We start from the raw sequence: 16,696 nt of genomic DNA, 5'->3' as shown, positions 1-16,696 counted from the left end.
GGCTGGCTTTAGCCCTGCCCTCTAAACTCTGCAGGGGTGGGGTAGTCGCCAGAGCGACCACGCCAGTTCCACAGCGAGAGTCTTAAGATGCCCGTATTTTCTTTAGTAGTGTGAAATTTTTCAAAAATGTGAGATAGGGAAATTGAAGTCCTCGATCTTATGATAGTTCGGAAGTTGTGGGTTTGCTATATGAACGTTTCCTTCGTGAGATCCCCCTCCTTTCTCACCGGAGCGTTCCTTACCTGGCTGCCCTGGTTGCAGCCTGGAACCGGAACGTCGCAATTTATTTTTAAATGAGCAAAAATCTAATTCTAGTCAGTGTTTTGTAAATTGGTTCAAAAATAACTTGTAAAATTAACTGAAATGTTACCAAGGATATTTATATACTTGAAGTGACATTTATATACTTGAAAATATTATTTTAAATCTACATGAATGAAATTTATTCTAGAATTACTATAACTTAAAACAATTCTGATGCAGAGTGACTCAAACTCCAGTACCAAAATAGAATCCACATATGTTCACACATATGAAAATTTAGGGTGTGATAAAGGTTGCCTGTTCATCCAATTGTATTTTTAAAACAGATTTTTATTGCTGCAAAAGAACTCCATTAAATCTTTAAAAGCCAAGGTATGGTTTTGAGAACTAAGGTGTACCTGACCCAAGCCTTGGTCTTTTCCATCTCCTCATGTGTATGTGAAACCTAGACAATGAAAAAGGAAGACCAAAGGTGACATTTGAATTACAGTGTTGGTGAAGAATACTGAATACACCATGGAGTGCCAGAAGAATGAACAAATCTGTCTGGGAGGAAGTACAGTCTGAATGGCCCTTAGAAGCAAGGATGATAAGACTTCATCTCACATACTTTGGACATGTCGTTCAGAAGGACCAGTCCCTGAAGAAAGGCAGCTTGCTTGGTAAAGCAGACGGATGGCAAAAAAGAGGAGACCCCCAACAAAATGGATTGACACAGAGGCTGATACAAGTCTGGGCATTGTTTCATCCTGTTGTGCGTAGGGTGACTATGAATGTGAGCTGACTCAATGGCCCATAACAACAAAGTATAAGTAACATACACTTGACCATTTTAGCAGTGTTTAAATTTGCAATTCAGAGGCATGGATTCCGTTTTCAATGCCACAATTTATTTCACAACAGCCACAATTTATTTTAAAAACTTTGTATTTACACCAAACTGCAATAACTCACCATTGTTTCCAACTTCTAGTGCCTGTTAACCTAAATTAACTTTCTGCTTCTATGAACTTGCCTCAGTACACATACAAGCCATGGTATTTTGAGTTGCTTCATATGTGCATGTGAAAGGTGGACAGTGAATAAGGAAGATCGTAGAAGAGTCGATGTATTTGAATTACAGTATTAGAAAAGAATATTGAAAGTATCTTGAATTGTCAGAAGAACAAACAAATCTATGTTGGAAAAGGTACAGTCACAATGTTCCTTAGAAGCCAGAATGGCAAGATTTCATCTCTCAACCTATGAATATGTTATAAGGAGGAACGAATCCCTGGAGAAGGCCATCATGTTTGGTAAAGTGGAGTGTCAGCGTAAAAACGAAAGACCCCCCCAGTGAGATGGAATGACACAGTGGTAGCAGCAATGGACTCAAACATAACAATGATTGTGACAATAGCCAACCACCAGGTGCTCCTCAGAAACCCTGTACAGGGTGCTGAATTGGAACCGACTCGATGGCACTTAACAATAAGTTACTTTATCAATATCCAGGAACACTGATTTTTGTGTTAAAAAAAGGTATACCTTGGGCTCAAGGAAATGAATCATATTTCATGGGTTCTGAAACCATGCTTTTTAAAACTTGAATATCTCTGAAGTTGGGGTGCATCTTATAGTAAATGGCATCTCTTGGTCAGTGCAGTCAGGTGACAGTTGTTATGTAATTGTCACCATCTGACCCTGGTGGCATGGCTGGACAACTATTAAATGTTTTCAAATGTTTCAGTAACAAGCCATTTAAGAATCACTAGAGGTAGGAATCCTGGTGTGATGCTATGGGATAAAGAACTAGACCGCGAGGTCTAGTTTGAACCACATGGTTGGTGGTTCAAACTCACCAGCTGCTGCTTGAAAACCCTATACAGGATCACTATGAGTTGGAACCGACTTGACGGCACTTAACAACAACAATAGAGGCAGGAAGGCCACCTGAGGCTGAGCTGTTCTGAAAGCTTTCTTTGATACCTACTAATAAGAGCAAAAGGGTCCCTGGTGGTGCTGTGGGTTTGGCTTTGGGCTGATAACTGCAAGGTCAGCAGTTCTAATCTACTATTCACTCTGTGGGGAAACCATGAGGCTGTCTGTGCTGTAAAGATTGCATTTCAGAAACCTTATGTAGCATTGCTAAGAGTCTAAATCAGCTCAATGGCAGTGAGTGAGCAAGAGCTAAGAAGCTTGTGCATCAACAGTGTTAGATGCTCGTCAGTGGCTCAGAGGAAAATAGTGGTTCTGCAGTGAAAACCACCGTATCACAGCACCAGCTCATAGAATGATCCTTTGTGGAGAAACGTAGATGGTGATGACTGAGTCAGAAAGTGATTCACATGTATTGGACTCTGCATGTGAAGACATTTTCAGAATAATACTGCATCCAGTACAGGACCAGGCACTGTTTTCTTCCGTTGTACATAGGGTCACAATGAATTGGAACCAACTTGACAGCACTCAGCAACCTAATGATGACAACAAAACATCCAACTTTCTACCCCCATCTGTCAGTTTGTTGTACTGTGGTCACTTGAGTGTTGCTGTGATGCTTGGTAGCTATGCCACCGATATTTGAAATACCAGCAGGGTCACCCATGGAGGACAGTTTCAGCAGAGCTTCCAGACTAGGAAAAAGGAGCATGGACTACTTCTGACAACTGAAAACCTTAGGTATAGCAGAAGGACATTGTCAGATACAGTGCCGGAGATGAGCCCCTCAGCATATGACTGGTAAAGAGCTGCCTTCTAAAAGTAGTTTAATTACATCAACACTGTGACAGGATAACATCCATACACCTGGATGTAAGGAGGCGCTGGACTGCAAGGTTGGTTTGAACCACAATGGTTGGTGGTTCAAACTCACAAGCCATTCCTTGGCAACCCTACACAGGGTTGCTATGAGTCAGAACTGACTCCATGACACTTAACAACAACAAGGAAGACCAGCTAATACCACTATTATTCAGATTTATGCACCAACCAGTAAAGCCAGTGATGATGAAATTGAGGAATTCTACCAACTTCACAGACTTCTGGTGTGGCGCTGGACTGCAAAGTTGGTTTGAATTGCAAGGTCGGTAGTTCACGCTCACCAGCCACTTCCCGGAAACCCTTTACAGGGTCACTATGGGTTGGAACTGACTTGATGGCACTTAACAACAACAACAACTTCTTCAGTTTGGACTGTTAATTACTGGTGATTGGAATGTGAAGATTGAAAACAAAGAGGAAGGGTCAGTAGTTTGGAAATATAGCCTTGGTGATAGAAAATGATCACATGATAAAATTTTTCAGGACTAACAATTTACTGATTGCATATACATTTTTAAAAATTATATAAACAACATATAAAAGGTGTCTATACACATGGACCTTGCCAGATGCAATACACAGGGATCAAATTGACTATATCTGTGGGAAGAGATAATAGAAAAGCTTGGTATCATCAGTCAAAACAAGCCAGGGACTCACTGTGGAGTATACCATCAATTGATCATATGCAAGTCAGGCTGAAGCTGAAAAAAATTAAAACAAGTCTGCAAGAGTCAAAATATGAACTTGAATGTATCCCATCTGAATTGAAAGAGCCTCTCAAGAACAGATTTGATACATGAGGCACTAGTGATCGTAGACAAGAAGAGCTGTGGGATGACATCAAGAATATCATGCGGTAAGGAAGGAAGCAAAATGTCATCAACAAGACAGGAAAGAAAGGAAAGACCCCAAAAAAATATCCGAAGACACTGAAACTTGCTCCTGAGCATAGAAGAAGCTAAATCAAACGGGGAAAAATGATGAAAAGAGCTGAACAGATCATTTCAGATGGCAACTTGAAAAGACAAAGTCAGTATTACAATAAAATATGCAAAGACCTGGAGTTAGGAAACCAAAAGGGAAGAATACACTTAGTATGTTAGATGAAAGAATGGAAAAATAATTCACGTTTTGAATTTCTATGTTAAAGGTTTCTATGTGCAAAATATTGAATGTAAATAGACCAAGAGGCAGTCATTTGAACAGGACAAGGGGATGGTTTAAAATCAGAACAGGTGTGTGCCAGGGTTGTATTCTTTCACCACACTAATTCAATCTGTCTGCTGAACAAATAATCTGAGAAGCTGGATTAAATGAAGAAGAACAGGGCTCCAGGATTGGAGGAAGACTCATTAACAACTTTTGCTATGCAGATGATATAGCCTTGCTTGCTAGAAGTGAAGAGGACTTAAAATATTAATGAAGATCAAAGGCTACAGCCCTCACTATGGATTGTACTTTATATAAAGAGCAAAAATCTGCACCTCTGGACCAGCAAAGAACATTATAATAAATGGAGAAAATATTGAAGTTGTGAATTACTTCATTTTGCTGGGATCCACAATCAACACTTATGGAAGCAGCAGTCAAGAAATCAGATGACATGTTGCTTTATGCAAATCACTGCACAAAACCTCTTTCAAGTGTTCAAGAGCAAAGATAACAGTTTGAGGATTAAGGTGTACCTTCCTTAAGCTATTTTGTTATCAACCAGTAGCAGTCTAATAGTTGGTTCTGACTCATAGCATTTCAAAAGCTGTAAATCTTTACAGGAGCAGAGAACCTCCTCTTTCTCCTACGGAGCAGCTGGTAGAGTCAAACTTCTGACCTTGCTATTAGTAGCCCACCTTGTAACTCACTACGCTACCAGAGCACTTAATAAAAGTAATGTGTTGTTGTTGTAATTATGACTGTGTTAAATCCTCTGATCTTCACGTACAATGACTTTCCTTCACTTTCTTTAGAAAAGAAATCTGAATTCCTTACTGTCTTAGTTAACTAATGCTGCTAAATTTATGGCTCTAACAACTGGAAATGTATTCTCCTACCGTTTGGGAGCTTTCTAAGGGAAGGCTTTCTCTTTGTCATTCTGGGGCAAGGTCCTTGTCTCCTTTCAGCATCTGTGGGTTCACCTTGGAGATTTCCATGTGTCTTGGCATCAATCTTCCCCTGCATCTAAGAGCTTCAAAGGAAGGAATCTCAGGTCCAAAAGACACACTCCATTCCCGGCTCTTTTTATAGGTGGTAGTAGGTTCTTCTCTGCTTACTTCTCTCTCCTTTGAGATTTCAAAAGAGATTGGTTTAAGATACAGTCTAATCCTGTGGCTTGCATCCAACCTTGTAAACATTATAGAAGTGAGGGCATTGAATAGTTGCATCACATCAGAGCAGATTATATCAGATTATGATCATGGCTTGTCTCTATTATATTGGATCTCTTCATGAAAGTGGTAACTACATCTTGACTGCTAAATTACTGAGAATCCTGACCCAGCCAAGTTGACAGAGGACCTGAAGTGTTATCCACTTCCCGTGGCCAACAAAGCCCCGGGCTCCCTCCCTGTCTCCTTTTGTACAACTCTCCTCTTCCCAGTCTCTCTCGCCTTTGAGGTTTTGGATGCATGACAAGTGTGTTCCTGTACACTCAGGTGTGTACATTTTCTTTGCCCTTTGCCTGTCACAAGTCATGGTTTAAATGAATGTTCTTCCTCCAGATATATTCTCAAGGTCTTGATCGCTTACTTCATTCAGGTGTCTGTGCAGATGGTACCTTCTCTGAAGTGATTCCTTCACTGAGCCCATCTAAAGCAGCACTTCCCTTTCTGTCTCCTTATCCTGCTCTGTTTTTCTTCATATCCTTGCTGACCTTGTCTCCCCACCCAATCAGATGCCATCTCATAAGGACAGTGACTTAATCTTACTGTTCAGATTGTGTCCCCAGGGCCTAGAACAGAGCCTGACACATGCAAGGCTCTCAACAAATGTGTGTTGAGTGAATGAATTTACATTAGTCAGAAACAAATAACTTCTTGGCTAATCTAAATAGTAAAGTGTTGCTGTTCTGTCTTGATGGTGACCAGGAAATGAACAATATTGCATCGGCAGCTGAATACTACAAAGACGTTTTGAAACAGGACAATACTCATGTGGAAGCCATTGCGTGTATTGGAAGCAACCATTTTTACTCTGATCAACCAGAAATAGCTCTCCGGTTTTACAGGTGAGATTTAAATTTAATTTGTAGAACTGCTTTTCTGTGAAATATTGGTAAAACAATAATAAGATCAAATGTAATAGTAAAGAAATAATGTATAGGCTGTGACTGTGTGAGACGAAAAATTCAAACACCCAGATGTTCTATGAGCTTTAAAGTGGCATCAAGTCATTTGGAAGCACACAGATGTTTGGCATCCTGCAGAAACACACCTGTATGACAATGTATTTTATGAGTTAGCTATTTTGTCATCAACCAGTAGCAGCTTAATAGTTACTTGAAACAGTTCGCACCATTACTGACTCCTTTAGTACTCTGAGGATAATATAAGGAAGCAGAGCTGAAAGAGAGAAGAGATTTGAAAAACAGGCACCACATTCTTTTCCTTGATGAGGACCTGAAACACAATTACGTGTTTTAGAAAACATTGTCAACTCTTGTCCAGATAGGTGTGACACCGTAGGATAAGCACTCAACCACAAGGCTGGTTTGAACTGTCAGATTGACGTTTCAAACCCACCAGTCACTCCTTGAAAATCGCATACAGGGTCACTGTGAGTCGAAACCAACCATACAGTACTTAACAACAAGATGATGTAAATTGTGTTCACTGGTTCCTCCTTGAGCACATACTTAATTTCTAAATTAATTTTTAAACTAGGGCTCTCTCTCTCCAGCCCTTGGGAAATTATACAAGGAAACTTTAAAAAGGTCTTTATCTTTTCATTTCATTTTTCCATGAACTTTTTCGAAGCCCTCCTCTTACAAGAAGATGTTGTCAAGAGTTTGTCCCAAATATACGTTGTTATTGTTAGGTGCCACTGAGTCAGTCCTAACTTACTATGACCCTGTGCATAACAGAAGGAGACACTGCCCTGCCCTGTGCCATCCTCAGCCGTGCCTGTGCCTGAGCCCATTGGTGCAGCCGCTGTGTCAGTCCATCTCCCTGAGGGTCTTCTTCTTTTTCACTGAGCCTCTACCAATTTTTTCAGAAGTAGACCACCAGGTCCTCCTTTCTAATCTTAGTCTGGAAACTGCTAAATCTGTCCACTATGCTGATATTCCGCCACTCATCTGCCAGTTTGTTGTTAAGTGGTGGCCTGCATGTTGCTGTGATTCTGGAAGCTATGCCACTGGTATTTTAAATACCAGCAGGGTCACCCACGGTGGACAGGTTTCAGAGGAGCTTCCAGACTAAGGCAGATTAGGAAGAAGAGACACACTACTTCTGAATGTTTAGTCACTGAAAACCTTATGAATAGCAGTGGAACACTATCAGATAGCATAATATCGACTATTGAATGAAACATGATGAAGAACAACAGAATATCATCAGCTATAGTGCCAGAAAAAGAGCCCATCAAGTTAGAAGGCACTCAGAATATGAGTGGGGAAGGGGCTGCCTCCTCAAAGTAGAGTTAATTGTGATGATGCGAATGGAGTAAAGTTTTTGGGACCTTCATTTGCTGATGGGACACAACTTAAAATGTGGAGAATCAGCTGTAACATTCATTAAGAATTGGAATAAGGAATATATGAAGTATAAATCTAGGAAAATTAGAGGTTGTCAAAAATGAAATGGAAAGTATAAACATCAATATCCTAGGCATTAGTGAGCTGAAATGGACTGATATTGATCATTTTTAATCTGACAACTACATAGTTTTCTGTACTGGGAATGACAAATTTAAGAGGAATGGTGTTATATTCATCATCAAAAAGAACATTCAAGATCTATCTTGAAGTACAAAACTGTCTGTGATAGGATAATAGCTCTGGTAGCGTAGTAGTTACAAATAGGGCTGCAAGCCGCAAGGTCAGCAGCTCAAAACTACCAACTGTTCCGTGGGAGAAAGATGAGGCTTTCTGCTCCCGTAAAGATTTACAGCCTCGGAAACCCTGCACAGGATCACTATGAGTTGGAACCGACTCCACAGCACATAACACCACCACCAAGGAAAACCAGTTAATACAACTATTTTTCAAATTTATGCACCAACCACTAAAGCCAGTGTTGATAAAATTGAAGAATTGTACCAACTGCTTCAGTCAGAAATGGATCAAACATGTAATCAAGATGTATTGATCATTACTAGTGACAGGAATACAAAAGCTGGAAACGGAGGAAAGACCAATCATTGAGAAATATGGCCTTGGTGATATACATGATGGTGGAGCTCACGTAATAGAAATTTACAAGGCCAATGACTTCTTCATTGCAAGTATCTTTTTTAAACAGCATACACAGATACACATGGACCTCACCAGATGGTAAATGATGGTGGAAAAGCTTCATATCATCAGTCAAAACAAGGTCAGGGGGAAATGGGGAACAGACTATCAATTGCTTATATGCAAGTTCAGACTGAAGCTGAAGAACATAAAACAAGTCCAGGAGAGTCAAAATATGACCTTGACCAGACCCTACCTGAATTTAAAGATCATCCCAAGAACATATTTGATGAATAAGACACTAATGACCGAAGACCAGAAGAGTTGTGGGATGACAAAAAACATCATACAGGAAGAAAGCAAAAGATCATTAACCAGACAAGAAAGAAGGAAAAGACCAAAAAGGATGTTTGAAGAGACTCTGAAATTTGTTCTCCAGTGTAGAGACGCTAAAGTAAATGGAAGAAATGAGGAGACACGAGCTGAACAGAAAATTTCAAAGGGCAGCTCTAGAATACAAAGTCAAATATGATGAAATACACAAAGATCTGGAGTTAGAAAACCAAAAGGGAAGAACATGCTCAGCATTTCTCAAGCTGAGGAAATTAAAGAAAAAATTCAAACCTCAACTTGTAATATTGAAAGATTCTATGGACAAAATATTGAATAATGCAGAAAGGATCAAAAGAACATGGAAAAACTACACAGAGTCACTCTACCAAAAAGAAATAGTTGGTGTTCAACCATTTCAAGAGCCAATGATACTTAAGGAAGAAGTCCAAGGTACACTGAAGGCATTGGTGAAAAATAAGGCTCTAGGAATTGATGGAATACAAATTGAAGTCTTCCAACAAACTGATGTAACACTAGAGGCACTCGCTTATCTATGCCAAGAAATTTGGAAGACAGCTACATGGCCAACTGATTGGAAGAGATCCATATTGGTACCCATTCCAAAGAGAAAGGATCCAATGGAATGCAGAAATTATTGGACAATAGCAATAACACATGCAAGTAAAATTTTGTTAAATATTCAAAAATGACTGCAACAGGCCATTGACAGGAAACTACCAGAGGTTCAAGCCAGATTCAGATGAGGATGTGGAAAGAGATATAATTGCTGCCATCAGATGGATCTTGGCTGGAAGCAGAGACTACCTGAAAGATGGTTACCTGTGCTTTATTGACTAAGCAAAGGCTGTTGATTATATGGAGCATGACAAGAAATGGACAATATTGTGGAGCATGACAAGAAATGGACAATATTGTGGCAAAGGAGTATTCCAGAACACTTGACTGTTCATGAGGAACCTGTACATAGACCAAGAGGCAGTTGTTTGAATAGAACAAGGGAAAACTGAATGGTGTGCACCATGGTTGTATTCTTTTATAAGACTTCATTTGCTCAGATCAACACTCATGAAAACAGCAATCAAGAAATCAAACCATGTATTGAATTAGGCAAATCTGCTGCAAAAGACCTCTTTAAAGTGTTGAAGAGCAAAGATGTTACCTGGAGGACTAAGGTGTGCCTCACCAAAGCCATATTTTCAATAACCTCATATGCATATGAAACTTGGACAGTATGAATAAAGAAGACCATAGAAGAATTGGTGCATTTGAGTTATGGTGTTGGAGGAGAATGGACTGCCAGAAGAACAAACAAGTGTTGGAATAAGTACAAGCAGAATGTCCTTAGAAGCTACAATGGCCAAACTTCATCTCTCATACTTGGGACATATTAGCAGGAGGGACCAGTCCCTGGAAAGGACATCATGCTTGGTAAAGTGAAGGGTCAGCGAAAAAGAGGAAGACCTCAATGAGATGGATTAGTACAGTGGTAGCAGGAGTGGGCTCAAGTGTTGGAACAAATATGAGGTTTGCTCAGGACCAGTTTTGTTGTGCATAAGGTCTCTGTGATCGGTATCGACAAAAGGCACCTAACCACAACAACAGTGCTGTTATTTGAAGCCACAGTGGTACAGCTCCAGCTTCACAGCAACACACAAGCCGTCAGAGTGTGTTAAATTGACAGATAAGTGGTGGAATATATATTAGAAGCATAAAGTATAATATGAATGCTATTTTTTGTACATGTAGCTGGATCTACTTTCCCACTTCCAAAGTGGACCAAGGGGTTTTCAAGACTGTTTTTGTTAAGTGTCGTCAGTTCTGACTCATTGTTGTTGTTGCTATGAAGTGCCATCGAGTCAGTTCTGACCCATAGCGACCCTGTATAAGGTTTCTGAGGAGCAGCTGATGAACTTGAACCACCGACCTTGCAGTTCAAACGACTTTGCAGCCTGCCGCATTAGCCCACAGCACCACACCAGGACTCCATATAAACCTGTAATAGGGTTTCCAAGGAGTGGCTTGTGGGTTTGAACCACCGACCTTGAGGTTAGCAGTGCAGTGCTTATCCTACAGTGCCACACCAGAACTCCAGGATAGCTGGTGCAAATTTTTATCTCTTTGTTTGAACTCCTTTGTACTTCATCTTTGGGGATTGATGGTGCATAGATGCAAAATGGGGTTTTTTAACTGTGTGGTTTGAATGAAGTGAATAGCACAAAGAGCCCATTAATGGTCATATTGTCCTTGCTGGAAGGCCACTGAGGCCAGTAGACTCAGCTAAACTACAACATACAGCTAAATAAACACTTGATCTAACTCAGATGTAAATGCTAAATGCAGTCCTGAAATTAGAAAAGAAGGTGTTAGGAGTCTTTCTCTGTGCCCTAATGATTTATGAAGCCAGAATGTGTGGGTTGTAGTTTAGGGGACTGTTTCTCTAGCATAAGTTGTTTCTGAACTTATTGCTGGACACATTGGCCCGGGACTCGTACCTACCATTGCACAAGACGTGATTTATATTTCCTTTATTATTTACTTTCACACTTAGTATTTATTGAGCAAGTTAAAACAAGTTAAAAACTGTAAAATGCATTCATTTCCAACTTTATTAAAAATATATTAATAGATAGATAGATGGTAATTGTTAAGTGCTGTCAAGTCAGTTCCCACACATTGCGATCCTGTATAGGGTTTCTGAGGAGCAGCTGGTAAGTTTGACCCGCCAACCATACAATTCAAATAGACCTTGAGGTTGAGTGCTTACCCTATGGCGCCACAGCAGGACTCCATAGATAAATGGATATGTCTGAAAATTAGAAGCTGCTCTGACCCCAGAATCTGTATATGCTTTTTCTCAAAGGCGACTCTTGCAGATGGGTGTTTATAACTGCCAGCTTTTTAACAATCTGGGGCTCTGTTGCTTCTATGCCCAGCAGTATGATATGACTCTGACCTCATTTGAACGTGCCCTTTCTCTGGCCAAAAATGAAGAAGAGACAGCTGATGTCTGGTACAACTTGGGACACATAGCGGTGGTATGTTCTTTCTTTACTGTAATTTCTTGTGTAAAAAAGGCAGCCATAATTCGGTTTGAAGACATTTTTCCAAGTGTCGTAAACATAGCAGTTGAGGTTTTTAGAAGTCATCACAACTCATTGTAGATTCCCAGGCCAAATCCTCTTAGATGGAGTTCATACCTGACTCCTGTTCGGGGAAAAGAGGCATGAAGAAAGAAGGGAGGAGCTGGCAGCAAGGAGCCTACGATTCACGTGTGGACATGTACTCTTCTCTGACAGGGAATAGGAGATACGAACTTGGCCCATCAGTGCTTCAGACTGGCTCTGGTCAACAACAACCACCACGCTGAGGCTTACAACAACCTGGCTGTGCTGGAGATGCGGAAGGGTCATGTGGAGCAGGTCAGTGACCATCTGTTTTCTTCAAAGAAAAGCTGTCATGTGTGACCGTCATTATATGCTACAAGTAATATCTGACAGGCCTGCATTTCAGTCTCAGCCCCATCACTGCCTGGCTATGTGACCTTAGACAAGTTACTTCCCTTTTCTATTCCAGAGAAACACACTAGGCGTAGCTATGACAAAGCTGTTCTTCCTTAGCCTGCTCTGTCCTTGTCAAGTGTCTCTCCTCCGTTCACTGGCTCCCATCACCTACCTTGAATTCCCCCTGAAGCCTGTCTTTTCCTCCTGCCTGTGCCCTCCCTCCTCCCCTCCCCCCCCCCCCCCCCCCCGCCCCAGCAAGTTGATTTAGACAGATACTGATCCAACAGGACTGAGGAGGACTGCCCCGGAGTGTTTCTGACGCTGCTGTCTTTACGGGCTTAGACTGCTGCATTTTTCTTCCTTGGTGCAGCTGGTGAATTCAAACCACTGATCTTTCAGTTAGCAGCCTAGCTCTTTAACCACTGCGCCACCTGGGCTTCTTTCATCATCCACAAACCCTGTCAGTTCTACCTCCGCATCACAGCACGAACCTGGCCACGTCTCTCCATTTCCGCACCCTCATCTCTTGCCCAGACTGCTACCAGAGCTTCCTGGCTGCTCCTTTTGTTTCCACTTCTGCCCCGAGATTTTTAAGTAAGATTTTCTTATTACTTTGCTTAAATCCTCCAATGCCTTAAATCCTCCAATGCCTTCTCTTTACACTTGGAATAAAATCTGAATTTCAGCATCCTACAGGGCCAGACTCTTGGTATGGTGCTTTAGGATCAGCATTGGACTGAGAACCACAAGGTCAGCAATTCAAACCCACCAGCTGCTCCTCAGAAAACGTATACAGGTTACTGTGAGTCAGAACCGACTCGATCGTGCTTAGCAACAAGGTAACACAGGGTCCCACATTGTCTGGCCTCTGATTCCCACTCAGACTGTATCTTCCGCCATTCGCTGTAAAGACTCTGTAGCTGCCTGGCTCTTCCACAAAGCAGCACTCCTCATTCTTACTTGGGATGCTCTTTTCTTCAGGTCTTCCGAGTTTCATCTTGTCATTCCGGTCTTGGCTTAAGTGCCTTCTTCTTAGGAATGCCACCTGGAGTGGCTCTCTAATGAAGCCCTCAGACACTATCCCATCTCCCAGGTTTTCGCCTTCACAGTTCTTCTCATTTTATCAGACGTTTTCACTCTGATTTATAAAATCTGATATGTCAGTGGCATGAAAGCAGGGGATACCTGTCCTGTAACTGCTGTGTCCTCAGCTTCAGACACGTGCCTAGCATATGGGAGATACTCAGGACATTTTTATCAAGTGAATGAGTGTTATATAACATAGGACCATAGCAGTGCCACCATGAAGGTCTTTTCATAGGGATAGCTTGCTGGCATAGGAAAAGCATAATATTGAGCCCATGGTAGATGCTTAATAAATTGTATTATTATTACGATATGTAACAAAAACCTTAAAATGCTAAATACATTTATACAATATTAATGGTAATCTATTGGCCAAATGGAAGCATCGATGGACTCTAGCATACTATGTTTTGTGTTTTCAGTAATGCTTTACACAGTTTTCATTCACCAATTTCTATACAAGTTGTTCAGTGACAGTGATTAATTCTTCACAATGCATGAGTGTTGTCTTTCCATTCTGTGACTTCCATTTCTATTAATCTCGTTTCCCTGTCCCCTGACAGCCTCATCTTAGTTTTAAAGTAATTGTTGACTGTTTGATTTCATATAGGTTGTTACTTAATTTTTAACTTGTTTATTTTTTATTGTGGTTTGGGTGAAAGTTTACAGAGCAAATTAGTGTTCCATCCAACAATTCACAGACATTTTGTTTCCACATTCCCCTATTTTAGAGAGAGAGATACAGAGATGGTGGGGGGAGGGTAATGGTTCTACCCAAGGGCACAGGCAGTGAGCTACACGGGGCTCCCTAAGAACAATGAAAAACTTTCTCCAGAACAAGGAAGAACTGCCATTGGATGTTGCCTTTATTTCATAGATGTCTCCAAAGTAAATAAGATAGGCTTGGATTTTATGGACAAAAACTAACTGTTCTAAAACTATAACATGTCTGTCATGCAAGTGTTACTGTGCCCATAGGAAATGAATGCTTCCTGTAATTTACTCTGTTCCCGTGTGGCTGATTTTGAGTTGTCTGTGATACTGATATGCAAAGAAAAGTGGCTTTCAAATAATTTTAAATCTACACGAACTTTTTTATTCTCTGTCTCTTGAAGCATTTTATAATGATCATGATTTGGGAAAAATAGAGTTAATTGTATCTCAGTACATTGTTGCATTCCATGAAGTACGTTATCTGTGTTTAACATGACATCATGTGAACAGCTGCAGAGTGGATTCTTGTGCTGCCACTGTGCCCCCCAAATCATAAATGCAGTGCTGGTGAATGTTCATACATCTTTTAATTTAATTTTCTTTTTTTACAGGCAAGGGCACTGTTACAAACGGCATCATCTTTAGCACCCCATATGTATGAGCCGCATTTTAATTTTGCAGCCGTCTCTGATAAGGTATTCTCTTTCTTTATTTGTTGATTCAAAGAAAAACTACAGATGAATAAGGAAATTCCAGCCTTCCTAAAAGAAAGGATTTTTCAACTATTTCTATATAAGATGACTTCAGAAAGTTTATGGAAAAATGTAATGAAAGATAATGGATATTTTCTGCCAAGTTTCCGAAGCCCCCTCATATCCATGCCCTCACTTAAAGAAACAGTTTGATAAACTATGTTGTTGTTAAGTGCTTTGAGGCAGTTCTGACTCACAGTGACCCTCTAAAGGCTTTCTGAGGCTGTAATTCTTTGACAGAGCAGAAAAGCCTTATCTTCCCCCTCAGCGCAGCTGATAAACTGGTATCACTGACCTTGTGGTTCATAGCCCAGTGCTTATCCTATGAAACCATGGTATGCCCCCAATAAAACTGTAAAGAAATTTATTATTGAGTATTGACTAAACTTCCTATCAGTAGAGATTGAAATATGTTGTGTATTTTAAAATATGCTATTTTGTTATTTAAGAAGTACTCAATAAGTAACCTGGTTTGGGAAGAATTTTGTAATTGGCTTTTACAGCAAGGGAATCCTGTACAGTGTTTATAGATTTTGCTGTTGTTAAGTACCGTGGTGTCGGTTCCGACTCATAGTGACCCTGCACAGGGTTTCCAAGGCTACAGATTTTTTTGAGAGCTGAAAGCCTCATCTTTCTCCCACGGTGAACAGCTGGTAGTTTCGAACTGCTGACCTTGAGGTTAGCAGCCCAATTTGTAACCACTATTCCGTGGGAGAAAGATGAGGCTTTCTGCTCCCATAAAGATGTACAGCCTTGGAAACCCTGTACAGGGTTGCTATGAGTCAGAACCGACTCCACGGCACAGAACCACAACAACCACAGTGCCATCAAATCTCTAGCACAGCAGTGAAAACTATTTTGTTGTTAAGTACCATTGAGTCAGTTTTGACTCATAGCGACCTTGTTATATATAGGGTTTGCAAGGAGCAGCTGGTGGGTGTGAACCGCTGACCTTGTGGTTAACGGTCCAGTGTTTATCCTACAGCGCCACACCAGGACTCTTGTCAATATGAAGCTATTTTAGCTAGGGACACTATGGGGGAACTTCAGCTATTTAACACTGTGTTAAAAGACTAGTACAACAAAGGATTTCTGTCAACAATATAAAGAAATCAAGTAAAAGTTAGAAGTTTAGCCTCCTCATTCTCTTGACCATTTTTGTAGCATTCATGAGAATATCTGATAGTGAATCATTGCCCTTGTTCATGCTCTGGCTCTCCTGCCCATATAGTGAATCATTGCCCTTGTTCATGCTCTGGCTCTCCTGCCCATATAAAGTTAGTACAGGTAGATAGCAACATAAAGGATGATGTTGTTGTTGTTGTGGTGTGCTGTGGAGTCGGTTCTGACTCATAGTGACCCTGCACAGGGTTTCCGAGGCTGTAAATCTCAACGGGAGTAGAAAGCCTCATCTTTCCCCCGCAGAACAGCTGGTAGTTTCGAACTGATGACCCTGAGGTTAGCAGCCCGATTCATAACCACTACACTACCAGAGCTCCTTAAGATAAAGGATAGAAGGTCACTTATTACCAATCAGGTATGGAACTTTTACCTGCAAACATTCCTTTAACATAGAAGGGGGTTCTGTTTTGAGGGAAAGGAGATGGCTAAAAAAATCTGCTGCTGTAAGAGTCTTCATAGTAAAAAGGAAAAAAAAAAAAAGTTAATTTTCATAGCAAGACTATGAAACTATCCTCACTTCCATTTCTAGTTTGAAAAAATAAAAAGCTGCCATTAATAAGTTGTCATTTGTGAGCACTTGGTAAATACTAGGTGCTGTACCCCTTCCTTGTCTAAGTCTTCCAGAAACCCCACATTTAGGGGTATACCTGACC

The 16,696-nt window shown here is 40.7% G+C and overlaps 1 protein-coding gene across 1 annotated transcript in view; it reads left to right on the top strand.

Annotated features, from left to right (window-relative positions):
- Nucleotides 1-16,034, top strand: part of TTC8 (tetratricopeptide repeat domain 8) — a 100,440-nt gene extending 84,406 nt beyond the window's left edge. Inside the window, exons 11-15 of the mRNA XM_006839636.1 lie at nt 6,150-6,289; nt 11,670-11,844; nt 12,106-12,228; nt 14,721-14,804; nt 16,026-16,034. Of these exons, the coding sequence (XP_006839699.1) occupies nt 6,150-6,289; nt 11,670-11,844; nt 12,106-12,228; nt 14,721-14,804; nt 16,026-16,034 (531 nt within the window). The remainder of the gene's footprint in view (nt 1-6,149; nt 6,290-11,669; nt 11,845-12,105; nt 12,229-14,720; nt 14,805-16,025) is intronic.
- Nucleotides 16,035-16,696: the final 662 nt, after the last annotated feature.

Source organism: Chrysochloris asiatica, unplaced genomic scaffold (genome assembly GCF_000296735.1).
Source record: "Chrysochloris asiatica unplaced genomic scaffold, ChrAsi1.0 scaffold00025, whole genome shotgun sequence".
In the NCBI taxonomy this organism is placed as follows: Eukaryota; Metazoa; Chordata; class Mammalia; order Afrosoricida; family Chrysochloridae; genus Chrysochloris; species Chrysochloris asiatica.
This window is presented reverse-complemented; position numbering and strand designations above follow the sequence as displayed.